A 14,107-nucleotide genomic window follows, 5' to 3' on the forward strand; every position below is an offset into this window, starting at 1 on the left:
TGTGTGTGTGTGTGTGTGTGTGTGTGTGTGTATGCCACAGGCCCGCCATGCTGACTCCTTCATAGCTTACTGGTTTCAGCAGGAGCGAAACATTTAAGGGACCCCGGCCCACTTCTGTGCTCCTGACAGTCTGTCTTTGCTCTTGTTGGGTCACTGCTCCCAGTCTTTTCTCACTCTTTCATCGTCTCTTGTCTCGCCTGCTCGGGTTCTCTCAATTCTCTCCAGATCTTCTGTTTCTTTTACTCTCTTTTTTCTTCTCTTGCCAGTTTTCCTCATCTTTTTTCTTCCTCTTTTTTGTCTTATCTTCAGCTCACTTATCTTGCTCCCTCTCAACGAGATACTTTATCTATTTCCCTCTCTTCTATTCATCTGTCTCTCTTTTGACTTCTTATCTCTCGCTTCCGTTTCGTCAATCAAAATTTTTCTTTTTTCTTCTCTGTGTTTCGCCCTGTGTCCTCCTCTCTGTGTGCCTCTCATTCACAGTAGCCAACAGTTCGGCTTCAACATCCACCGACAGAGAGGCCAGCCATCCATATCTCATCACTCAGGCAGCCACAGCAGCGGCAGCAGCAGCAGCAGGCAGCAGCAGCAGCAGTCTGTGCTGTGATGTGGAGACAAACTCGATCGAAGCTCATATTGCAGGAGCTCAACTCTCAGAAGCCTGGCCTGCCTTGCATACACACACGCTAAGTGCAAACACATGCAGGCAGACACACACCATATGACAGAGCTCTGTCATTCATTCACTCAGACATTCTGTTGTGATCTTTTGTATTCATATATGCACACACATAGTCATTAAACTTGCCAAAAACAAGTCACGCACACACACATCTGTCCATAGAGGTGAGGGGGTCGTCCACACATGGGGCCCTCAGGCAGAAGCTCAATTACATGCTAATAACACAGTGTGTGGCTGCAACAGCACAATAAAAACATACACGTGTTGGCTGGCTTACAATATTCACAGCTTTATGAGTGGAGCATCCAGCAGCCATCACTGATTTATGAGTGACTATTAATCAACAGTTGCTAAGATGTAAATGATTTCCTCACTGTCCCATAAAACAGGACAAGATGGTAGTAAATCTGAATCACTCAAGTGAAAATTTCAAGATGAGATTTAGTGGAAAAAGTTCACTTTTTATATACAGAATCAGTCTTCTGCAGAAGTGATGTCCAGACAAAGTTCACTACCCCTGAGACACAGCAGCTCATTCACCTCTGCCTGACTGCAAGGAAGATAAATCCCCCTCCAACGAAGCTGACACTGAGGGCACTGCTTGAGATTCTCGGCCCCCTGAAAACTTTACACTAGGGGGCCCTGAAACAGTAAATATCTATAATCCTTGTAAGCCCTGTCCAACTCTGGGCCCCCTGATTCATCACAACCACATCACTGCCCCCCCACCCCCCATGCAGGGAGGGCCACTGCTGATTAACAGACCTACTCACAAATCTGATATTTCCTCTGAAAATACAAAATACATCATGTTTACATCTGCAAGGGTTTCTCACAAGAGAACAAACAATCCCCAAAACTGATTTTGTGTAATTGCAACCCACAGGGAAAGATTTTTTTTGTCATTTGTCTTTCTTCAATTAATTAAGGATCTAATTAAAATTAGTTGATTAACTTAATTTAGGGCTTAATCTAACTAGTATTTTCATTAGCCTATCAATTAACTTGTTGATTTTTTTTATTTTTTTTTTTTTATCAATTAATCATTTATTCTGTAAAACGTCAGAAAATGTTGAAAAATCCCATCACAATTTTCCAAGGTGAAGTCTTTAAATTTCATTTTGTGCACAGTCCAAAACATATTAAAATGTCATTGATAAAGGCAGGGAGAGATATATTGTATTTAATATTATTGTTGATATTTGCATATTATTGCATAATCATTAATCAATCATCTTTCAATGTTTAGAATTGTCTGTACTGCTTTGGCAATATAGGATTCTGATCTGCCATGACAATAAAGCTTATTTGAATATGAATTTGACAGGGAGAGAGAAAAAGCAAACCTTCACATTTGAGGAGCTGAAGCCAGAAATCAATTGACTAATCAATTAATTGACTAATGTGTTATTTTAGGCTGACCCACCAGAAGCCGCAAACTGACAGCAGCAGTTCAATGGCTGACCGTCGAAAACCTTAAATAAGCCTTTTTTCCATGAAGGTTTTGAACGGTGGCTATCTGATGCAAAAACAAGCCAAACTCAACAAACCACAGGCTAATGACACTTACGCACGTGTAATTCGTTTAGTTTGTGTCGTTCCTACCTGTGTCTACTCGCCGCTCTCTGCCCGGTATGAATACTGGACTCCGCATATCCGAGACCCGAACAGACCCGAGTCAACATGAAGGCAAGCAGGTAGAATAAGGTCTCCATCGTCAAACCGAGTGTGGTTCAAAGGGAAACAAATGTCATTTAGTCCCAAAGTCTGTCTCAGAAACTCTGCCTCCCGCGTGTTTATCTTCAGTGACGCGCAGTCGGTAAATGAGGATGGAAAGCCATGACTTCACAGCACGAGACAGTCCCGCAAACCCCGCAGAGTCCAGTCAAGTGCATTTCAGATGGTGATCCGCAGCTGAAGAAGCGATGGGGTCTGACTTCTGCAGAAGAGCCGAGTAACAGGAAGAAAGTTTCCTGTCAGAGCTCCAAGAGCCGTCATGCCAGCTCAGGGTCTCTCTCTCTCTCTCTCTCTCTCTCTCTCCCTCTCTCTCTCTCTCTCTCTGTACATATGGATGGACCCTTTCCCTCCCTCTACCCTCATGTTTTCTCTGTTTCTCCTTAAGACCTAACCCCGTTCAGTTCAGTTCACCTGAAACTGCTTCACTGGCATATATAAAATATTTTTGACCTTAAGCAATTTTTTCAACAATGTTGAAGAAGACAGTCCAAAAAAAACAAGAAAGCTCTAGAAAGCTTTAAAGCGCCCTATGATAAAGTTCAAAAACAGGTGCAACTTTTTAATGAAAAAATGTTCCACATTAGAGCATATGGTATATAGTAGGCTTTACTCCATGAGTGAGGAGGCTGGGTTTTCTTCCAGCCGACCCTCATGTTATGACAGAATTATAGACCTACATATTTTACTACTAGAGCAAAGTTTTTCTTTGTATGGATGACCTATTTTTTCTCATTGAAGGTCGCAAGATCATTAGAAATGATTTATTTCAGAAAAGAATTCGAGAATCCGTCCACGTCTATGTATACAATAACATTTTTGACCAATACTTTCATATCACACCTGAAAACATTTTTCTGTTGCTGACAAAACAGTCTCACCATAACATCCATTTAGTATCTGTTGTGGAGATTTCAGTCATATCATAGGATCTTCCTAAGCAGATGTAGTTCAAAGCACTTTAAAGACTTTTAGTCCATGTTAGCTTCACTTGAGACTGTATTTTTTGCTTTGCCAAACAGCAACCACTGTGGCCACAAGGGGCAATGACAGGACGATTCTTGATTTTGAGGTAGCCCATTTGTAAGTTTTGCTATTGCTACATTACTAACATTAGCATTAGCAGCTGTTTACTCACCAGTCTAGAAGAAAAGTTGTGAGTTCAGCATCAAACTTCATTCCTTTAGTCACCAAGAGCACCAATGTTCTTGTTCAATCTTGTTTCTTTCACTTCTTCTCTTTTACTGTTAGCATACTAACCAGCTAGCGACCAATAGCGACTTATTAACCTCCAATCTACCCTGAAGAAGTAGCGCTGCTCAGAGGATGCGACAATCACCACCACTTGCACGAAACCACATTCAGCGGCAGAGAAAACTTACAAATAGCCCCTTTAAAACAACATCATAAGGCAACCTCACTGAGCTTAAATGTTGTATAATGATAGCCAGTGAACTGAAACAGTAACGTCAGTTATTGAGCAATATGCAATGTTAGGTAACATTAGCTAACATTAGCCAACATAAGCTAATAGTCACACCAGACTAAGTAAGTCCAAAACCTCTGAGTGTATTGAACTGATACTGAGTTCAACTTTTCATTTGTTAAAGCAAGATTGTGGGGGGGGGGGGGTTTCTTTTAAAAAGTAACATAGACTCACACTAAAAGATTTTGGATTTGCTAATAATTGAGCAAAGAGAAAACTGAAAATTCCCTTCAAGTAAGCCTACACAGGTTTAGCAGCAGCTTCATTACATTCAGCACATGGAGGAGTGAGTGAGTGAGTGTGCATGTGTGTGCCTGCGTCCACTGATGGCTTGTTCCCTTGCCTCCCTCTTCATAACCACAGTCAACCTTAACGCAGTCAGCCTGTCTTCCCTGTTTCCCTTTTGATCAGTGACGCAGTCTGAGAAGTGGATGACATCTAACTGCCCCACTCAAAGGAAAGACACACAGGCTACACACACACACAGCACGTAGTAGCAACTCCATATCTTTTGGATAAAGGGGCTTTTCTCGAGGTGTGATTAATGCTGGTGTACTGTCGGAGCCAAAAGGGAGTTTGACTCCATGCCATGATTTACATTGCACTTCATTTCCCCTTCTACCTCTTCCCGTCATTATCTGTATCCAAATTTAGCGAACATGCCAAAAAGTTAAAAATAGACCTCTGCAATCTCAGCAGTTCTGTCAGAGATACTGTGCTGGAATGAATGTCGGTTTAAACTTCATATAATTACAGTTAATTGTCAACGGATGAGACATTTTTCGGAAGCCAATGAGATAGGCGCTTTTGGAGATCTGTGGGTGAAACGTAAACAGAGAGATAAACTTTCTTTTTCCTCATGACTAACTTTTGTGAGAACTTTTGGAGGAGGTTATTTGCTTTTCCTACAGTTCTGTTGTTCTCCAAGTTTTGTTTTACTCAACGAAAGCTGCGCATCTCTTCCACTGCTGCCACAGAGGAATGCCCAGCTCTGCAATCCTCCCATCAGCCCACTAATGAGATCAGCTCTCCCAGCTGCTCTGTCACAGACTCTGTGACTCCCTACAGAGAGCGTAGCCAGGCATACTGAGGAGGGTGAGACGATAATGGAAACGTACGACCACTACTTGTACATGCATGATGCAAAACAGACACCTGGTAACTTGCTATCTAATTCCAGTATGCATCAACCAGGACATGCACTAAATAAACTGTATGTTACCTGCAGATACAGTGCCAGTCAAACTGTGGCACATTTCTTCCATGACTGCTACACTTGTCTTGGTTTTCATGCACTTTTCGCTGGTACCTCACCATCAATATAAAGTTAATTTAGTTGACAGCTAAAAGAGTCAGAGTATCTGGCAGATACAGAAGGCACACAGACCTCTGAACTTGCTTGCCAAACAGAAGTTGGAACATATAAAGCAGACTGGGGAGTGGTGACCTCTGTTTGGTGATAGGAGGCTCGATCTACGTTTTCTTATGGCTCATTAACAGGCTGCAACTTGGCCTCTATACCTTTCAAATGAACAGTGGTTAGTGTGAGGTGCTGGCCAGGCAGCAGTGTATGCGATAAGACTGAGATTGAATGAGAGAGGCCTCACAGACCATGTGATGCATGACACAAACCAGATATAAGTCCAACCGGAGTACGGGTGAGTTGAAACAAACGGTGAGGGCTTTGAAGGAGAGCGGCGTTCATCATTTTAGAACGGACAAATTATCAACCACATCCGTTCTTTGAAAACCATAATTGTTACGACAGCAATGAATCTGGACAGATACACATAGACACAGTCACACCCTGTTAAATTTCAGCCAAATTCTTTCCCTAAATGACTTCCTGCTCTCGCCAAAGTTTGCCAAGATTAATCTGTAACATTTCCCGAATCACATGTGGAATTTCGCTGGAATTGAAAAGCATTATCGGCTTGTTTGCATTCAACAATGTGTGTTGTGCACAGCATAATGTATTTCTACATCTCTGAGGACTTTCTGCAGCTATTTTCCCACTGACTAATTTTCAATTCCCTTTACCATCAAAGAGGAAGACAATGATCCTATAACAGGATCGGTTGCGTTGGAGCTGAATCTCTGAATTGTCATTCAATGTGCTGCACAGCTAACAAGACTACGCCGTGTCTTCAGCTGCATTTGTCAGTCATCCGTCTCATGTGCGTCAGATGGAACAGAGATGCGATTCTATTTTAACCAATATCAGCTGACAACACGTGTTATTTAATGGCTTGTGTTTTACTCGTGCTATACGCCTATGAAAACAGAAAACATATTTTTGTGCCTGTGTGTGTGTGTGTGGGTGGGCATGCTGTACTTGGCAAAAGCGATGCTTTAAACTAATTTGTAAAGTCCGCATCATAACGTGTTTGCACCATCCTAGGTTTAACACGCTAACACTATCACACAGTGCAACTGAGGATGAACGAAAAAGATAAAGGGTCACAGATATATTTCAGTTCATCCTGAAGGGAGCGTGGATGTGTTTATCTTGTTTCATGACAATATATTTAATATTTGTTAAGGGTTTTCACTCAAATCCACAAGTTAACCTCATGGTGCCACTAAAGGAAAAGTCAGGGGATCAGGAAAGCAATTTGGACGCATCCTCTGGGCACCATGAATATACCACATTTCATGGCAATTCAACTGGTTTTAGTCTAGATCCATAAAAATAAAACATATAAAAGGCTCTGCTACTCTTCCACTTCATGTCATTCAGGGTCCACACAGTTTGACCCCCTTCTGCTCTCTAAACCGTGATAAAAATTCATGGTAAAGATACCCCAGAGCCCCAGTCCACAGGGAGCTCTTCACCATTTGACAGTGTGACAAGTGTTTATTTCTCTTTATGTGCTGTTGACTGTTATTTTCTCTTGCGGATGCTGCAGGGGAGAAATTGCTGATGAGTCTCTTCTGCTTTCCTTCCTCACAGTTAGCTTCATTGCACTGGAATCTGGCGCTTTTTTGGTCTATGTGGTTGCACTATGAGGCTATCTGTAAAAAATGCAACTGGATAGCATTTCTTTCCTTTCCTGTGGCTTTAGATTAATTGCATCTTCCTTAAAGAGCCAGCTTGCGTTGGGATGTACTTGGATCGACCCTGTCAACTGTGCGGCGTTTGCTGGCTGGGCCGCTGGACTCTTGACCAAAACCCTTGGGCAGATTAACATTCCTTCAGGGGGACCACTGTATCTCTGCCATTATAAATAGGCAGGATTAGGCCATACACAACGAAACAAACAACAAAGCTTTCTGTTGTATAGCAACATACAATATGTGTTGATAAGGGCACCATTCCTCTAAGCAGTTAATATACAAGTCTGAATTCTGTGTACTTTGAAAACTTTACTATTCTTTGCCTTCCTATTGTTCCTATTGTACCCCATTTCTTTTCTATCTACTCCCACTGCTTCCTCCACCGCTTTATCTAGACTTTGTGTGAGTGTGTGTGTGTGTGTGTGTGTGTGTGTGTGTGTGTGTGTGTGTGTGTGTGCTGTTTGACCGGCGCATGATTCCAATGCTTTGTGGCTGCCATGTTGACATTCTTCAAGGCTTGGCCTGCATTTCACATTTGTGCAGGTCAGGGTGTTTTGTTTGCTTTAACTATTATGGGAGACCCCCAGTTGTTATTTCGCACTTTAGAGGAACCTTTAAAATGCCTCTGCTGGTGTGCTGTGCTCCGCTGCACCAAAAAGAGCGAAGCCTCGGGGGAGGTGTCTTATGAGTGCATTTGTTAGGCCTCCATCAAGTTCTGGACTCAACTGACTGGCTTTTTTTTTTTCCTTTGGAGGCTTTAGGTGCCTACACCACATGTACTTCTGAGACAGCATACGTCACACTGCGGTGTGTGTGCAGCAAACATACAGTCGTCCTAAGCAAACTCAGATTCCTTACACACAAAGTACTTTCATGTTTTCTCAGACTTTACACACACACAGCAGGAGCCACTGTTTCTGAAACATATCTTTACTCTTTTATAGTCTTCAAAAGAAAGGTACCGTTGTTTAATGTTTGATTCTTGTCAGACGAAGAAAAACAACACATAAAATTAAATATGACTGTGGTGAGATACAAGAGTCAGAAGCTTCAGTTTCATAGGAATTATTAGCAACAGCCGGTTCATATTCCACAAAAGGTAATGTAAATACATTCACTCTTGCAGTGAAATTGCCTCACAGAAAACAAGTTCATAAACCTCTGTTATGAGAAACTCTGGGGCTCGACTGGTTCACCTCTATACTGCGACAGGAATTCTTTATGATGTAGAGGATAATGGGAGCATGACTTATATCCCACATTAACAATCCATGTGTTCCTGGACCATGATCAAGGTATTACAGCCCTATTAGGATGACGAATGCAATGTTTCATTTCTATAATCCTGCTGAATTTAGCTGTGGTGGTCAGGCATTTTCTGTTAACTTTTAGAGTAACAGTAAAACAAATGATGACTTGCCCTGCTAAATCAGATTACCACCATTTACAAAAAAGTTACCGCTTACAACTTGTCTTACTCGGCTCAGAGCGGTTTGGGGATTTTCAAAGTGTAGCAAGACCACAACAGAAAAATGTCAAAACAGTTGACTTTTTACATGTAAAGCAGACATATATCAACATTATGATTCTTTTAGAGCCATGTTTTAGGTGAACTGCTAATGCTGCAGTCACATGATCTCAGCAGAATGGGAGGAACAGGAAAATCTCCCATGTGCTAACCCCAAGGCTATCCCTCGTCACGTTAGCCTAGCCACTTCTGCTGTGTTGCAACTTTTAACAAGTGACTGAAGTTAATAAGTGAAACCAGACACAAACACTATACTGCTCCTTTTAGAGTAACTAAATGTATTAGTGTTAAAATAGGTTGGTTTTTTTTTATGTTGGCTAGTTGGCAGAGATGGTAGCTTTGCAGTCATTTTTTTACAGGTTTGCTAACACTTCTGTTTTTCTTTTCACCAAATGGAAGATATTTTATCTGTCATACATTTCCAATATATCTGACCTCGAATTACAACTTGGAGGCTAACATTATTTTCACATTCAGCTACTTTTAATTACGATTACTTGCAATTTCTGTAATTAATTATGTTCACCAGCTAATTGCTAACTCTGTGTGTTGCTTCCAGACAGGTAGCGTACAGAGGGTTTATCAGAGCTTTTTGTTGCTGGAGGACAGATGTGTGTTGTGGCTGGAAACAGCGCCAATGAGAGCAGTAAAACTGAACCAAAACAGTAAAGTTGTGGGCCATAAAAGCAAAACAATGAGCTTAATGATGCTAAAGAGCTCTGTAAAGCTGAGGGGACTACAGAGGCTGTCACACTACACATAGTCATCTGACTGATTGTTATTATAATAAACAGTATTAGACTAGCTTTAAAACAGATTGTAAATTTTACAACCTGCAAACCCAAAACTGAAGAAAAGAGTCATTGTTGTACTTTTACTTTTACATCTTGTCAAATGTGATACCCTCCAACCCTCACAGGCACACTTCAGTTTATTTTCTCAAGATAAAGTCTCATCACTATCACATGTAGAAATAAATACCCAGACCAGGGTCTTGGCTCTTTCTATCTATTCTGCTCTGTTGAAACTGGTGACGCTGGGTGGGGCTTAGGGGAAGCAATTTCTCTATCATTATGGTCATTACCCGCGGCTCTTATCATCACGGATGTTTGTCCAAAAAGTCGTGCATTTGCACAGTTCTTGTGAGGGTGATGGTACAATCCCTGATGAAGATGAAGATGAAGTGGACTGGTTCACCCTCTGTAACTTTCATAGTTTATTCAGTATAAGGCAGCCCTTCAATGTGCATTACACCACTTCACAAATCATACAAATAGTTTCATATTGTCCGTAGCATAATGGAAGGCATGGGATTATTATTCTTATTAGGGAAATCATGCAGTGCAAATGGAAAGTAGATGCAGGGTGTAAGCTACTAATTTACTCTTGAGTGCTGAAGGCGTCTGTGAAAGCAGTAATTCTGTATGTTCTATGAATGTTCCTATTTAGTCCTGTTCTGCTGTTTTAGATAACTGCTGATGTGTTTTTTTTTTATTTCATGGCACTTTGTAAACTGCTTAATAGCTGCTAGCGATGGTTCACCGTGTGAATGATGTGATGCTTTTTGTTGTGAATCCCCTGTCGTCATATAAGATGGAATCGACCTCCTGTGTGGGCTTTGTTTGAAGAGACTCGGCTCATAAACAAACCACGAGGGAGTTGCAGCAGGATGTTTATGGGGATGTGAGGTAGAATGAATTAGAAACCGCAGGGGTTGAAGCACCAGGGCCTTTGCCACACACACACACACACATGTATATATATATATATATGTATGTGCAATTACATATATATAGATATATATATATATCTATATATATGTATACAGATACACACACCATGCAGCACTAGGCCTTCTGGAGTTGTGTAACCTGCAGACACACTCAGTAATAGTCCAGTAAAACTGGAAACCACTACCAAGCTAAACTTCAGCAACACCACTTTAATGTTAAGTAAAATAACCTTAACAAGTTTTGTTTGTAATTTCAGTGTGCTCTGTAACTGAGAGGTAAAAAACATTTTCTCACACTATCTGCAGGGGACGCCAGATGGGGAGAGAGAAACAGACACGAAGAGACTGAAAGGAAGAGAAGAGTCCATCAGCCCTGCACCCATCTGCGAGGTTTTAACCCCGAACCTAAACCAGAGGTTCAACACTGTAACACACACATGGTTGGAATAAGTAAATTAAAACAATAGTTTAGCACAATTTCTCCATTTATAAATGTTCCACTTGCTACTTAATGTTTGCCATGTGTCTGCAGCAATTGCACACATCTTGCGGTTGCTGGTTTGTCATTGCATTGCTCTCCCATGGGAAAAAAAAAACTAAGCCTTACTCTTGTTTGAAACTGAGTAGACCTTTTATCTGTACTCTGCTTACTTGATCCATTTTGGTGCTTTTTCAGTGCAACAGCCCTTCATTTGAACTTTCACTCAGAGGCTGGTACTCCAGGGAAAACAGTCTGAATTCAGAACAACAGCTAGATCTTGGCTGAATAACAGCCTGTTCTGACATTTACACTGCACGCTACTTACCAAAGGCTGAGTACTTATTTGTGCTTTGTGTGCTGTGCAGAAAAATGGAGATGGAAGGTCAAATGTTTGGGTTCTGAACAAAAAAAGAGAGATAAGGCTTGTTATGCCCTGTCTCCAAGTTTTGCATTTGCCTGACACAAGATGAGGGTGGTGCAGACATAGAGCTTGTTCCTCAACCAGATGATAAACATCTGTCTCACAGAAGTGTCTCTGAGCAAAGGACAGGAACCTCTGTGTGCTGTGGGTCAGAGCAGAAGGTCAGAAGCGCTTAGTCTGTTCTCTGCAAGTAAAAAAAAAAAAATTTCCATCATAACTTTAATTATTAATAAACTGATATCTGTGACACTTTAGAATTACACAGATATGATTCTACCTATATCCAGTTCATGAAAACATTTACTGTCTGGTGTTTGGTAGGTTCCTCACAGGGGAAATCCCCACAGGAAGTCATATGTTTTATGTTTCCAACAGCAACATCAGTGGTAATCTGAAGAATATGACAGGGTATTGATAGTTGTTATGGCTACGGTATCTGAAAAAAAAGAGAAAAAGAAGATAGAAAAGGAGATAAAGTGATACAATATGCAGTATTCACTGTGACAACACATCAAAGAGATAATCCTCTTACAAAAACGTCACCAAAGTGAAATAATCTTGTATAATGCCATTTTAAAATGTCAAAATTTAATACTGAAGTGATCCCAAACCCCTGCTGGCCTTACTTCCAAACTCCCTAGAAGGGAATGTCCAGCCTTGAGAATTTAGGGTCTTCTGGGGCCAAATTTGTGCTTGACTGCACTGGGACCAACCTGACTGCTCAACTGATTCCCTCATGTACCAGCAGCAGCAGGAACTTTAATGAGAGTAAGAGTTAAAAAAGCAAAAGACTTGAGTGAAGAAAGCCCTCCTTTATGTGTGTGTGTGGGTGTGTGTGTGTGTGTGTTTGTGTGTGTGAAAGAGAGAAAGAATGAAAAAAGGGAGAGAAAATATCTTTAAATGTGTTGGTTCTTTCTATGTGTGCATGTTTGTGTTTGTAGGAGTAGACCATCCTATAAACCACCAGCTACACCTCCCATTGCCTCCAGCAGCAGGTTGAGCCGAGGAGGCAACAGTGTAACAGTGAAACCCCATCCAAAGCAAACACCACACTACCTCTGTTTCGGATTCCCGCTACTTGGAATTTTTTGTTTTCTAAAAGGTGCTCTTTGTCCCCGCTGACGTGTATTGATCTGGCGAGGCATGTGGGAGTTCACCCTCACTTAAAAATGGTCCAGGTGGGTTGTTTAGCTGAAACAGATACTGCCACCTGAATATGTATGCTGACGATTAGTAGCAAAGTTGGTTATTGGCCCTCACAGACCTGCCAATAAGACCTTTCTATGCCCCCCACCCTCCTCCTCTACCTCCCTTCCTGCAAATTTTCCCTCCAAGTAAGAGGCTTAGACTAGTGAGATGTAAATTGCTGCTACTGCTTATACCTCAAATTACAACAACTTATTTTTTATTTTAAGCTAGAACTTTCACAGCTCCCCTCTGTGCTTTCATGTGAATGAGCTCAACAAAACTCATTTCAAGTTTAAAAATCATAAGCACCAGTCTGGAATTCCCCATTAAAAGTAAACTCTTTATATGGGAGTAGTAAGGAGAACCCTATGTTTTTTCCCCTCTCATGCCTCCACCTAAATGGTAACACTAGAGGTGCCAGCATACAAAGCCCAGCATTCATACATTGGTCCACCGTCCTCAACGCCCACAGCTCTGACAGCATACAGAAAGCAGCAGCCAACAGGATGGGGAGAAACGTAGAGCTGATATTTCATGGAAAGGAAAAACATGAACAGTACTGAATGAATAGTGCCCTCAACACACCGTTTTGAGCATTGAAGTCTGAAGGGCTGTGTGTTTGAGAACAACACACCACTGTGTCAGGCTTCACCACTTTTAATTATCAAGAAAAGCAACTCCAGTATATCCCATGGATGAAAGAAAAAGTTGTTTATACTGTAGAGAATAGTGTGAAAGGGACTGTCTGTGGGAGACAGTTATTTATACTTGTGGTTTTCTTTGCTCATTTCTTAAGATCTCTTGAGTGGGAAGCCACTTAAAGGATGATATGTGCCATATATCAAATGTAAGCAAGAATCTCACAGTCCCCTTTCAGACAATGACCTCTTCTCTAGACATGGCTATGACTTGGCTAAACAGCTAGCTTGTTTAGCCAAGCTAGCTTGTTTAGCAGGGTGGTTGCCTCCTAATAAAATATTTATAAAAATAATATATATAAATATTTCGTTCTATAAGCTTGGTGATGTGACTACTCGCAGGGCTAGTTGGTGAATTACTGCAGCTAGCGTGCTAACTGCTAACTCTAGCAAGTTGCTGTCATGCTAGTCGGAGACAGCAACTGAACAGCTCACTGAACCTTGTCTCTATTTTCTCTGTACTGAACAGATTTTTACCTCCTGGTGTTTTTGTTAATAAGATTATACATTACATATACATATATATATATATATATATATATATATATATATACACATTTCATTCAATAAAGAGTAGTTGAAGAGGGGAAATACATTTTTACAAGCTAACCCCCTTGCTAATTGTCTTTGCAAGCTTGTTAGAGTCGTCAATATCTAGCTAATAGTTATAGATTCAAGTTTACAGGTCAAGATTGAACTCAACATAAAAAAGATTTTACTTGACGTCTGTTAGTGGAAATCATGGAATTTAAAATGATTCTCCTTTATTTTGCAGTTTCACATGTTGGTGTGACCAGGGCCTTATAACCTAGGTTGAAAAATACCAGAATTTTCCTTTAATGAGTGTCCAGTGCAGATAACTGTGTGTGTATGTGTGCCAGCTGTGTGAGAGTTGGACTGCCAGCCACCTTGACCTCAGCAACAAGTCAGAGATAGACAGGGTTCAATGATCTGTGAACAAGATTTCCTTTTATCTCCAAGAACTGGCAGGCAGAGTGGTTTGACTTATCAAGGACTGTTCTCATAACATCACCACCTTTGAATCACCAAACACCGGATGCATTTCAAATAAATTTTTCTGATGGGGTTCAAGTGAAAGA

General features: G+C 41.1%; 1 protein-coding gene across 1 annotated transcript in view; it reads right to left on the bottom strand.

Moving 5' to 3' along the window:
• Positions 1-2,642, bottom strand: part of emilin1a (elastin microfibril interfacer 1a) — a 25,651-nt gene extending 23,009 nt beyond the window's left edge. Inside the window, exon 1 of the mRNA XM_023430266.2 lies at positions 2,288-2,642. Within this exon, the coding sequence (XP_023286034.1) occupies positions 2,288-2,397 (110 nt within the window). The 5' untranslated portion in view covers positions 2,398-2,642. The remainder of the gene's footprint in view (positions 1-2,287) is intronic.
• Between the last annotated feature and the right edge of the window lie 11,465 nt (positions 2,643-14,107).

This window comes from Seriola lalandi, unplaced genomic scaffold, assembly GCF_002814215.2.
Source record: "Seriola lalandi dorsalis isolate HSWRI2012SDOR001 ecotype SW California unplaced genomic scaffold, Sedor1 jcf7180002054901, whole genome shotgun sequence".
In the NCBI taxonomy this organism is placed as follows: Eukaryota; Metazoa; Chordata; class Actinopteri; order Carangiformes; family Carangidae; genus Seriola; species Seriola lalandi.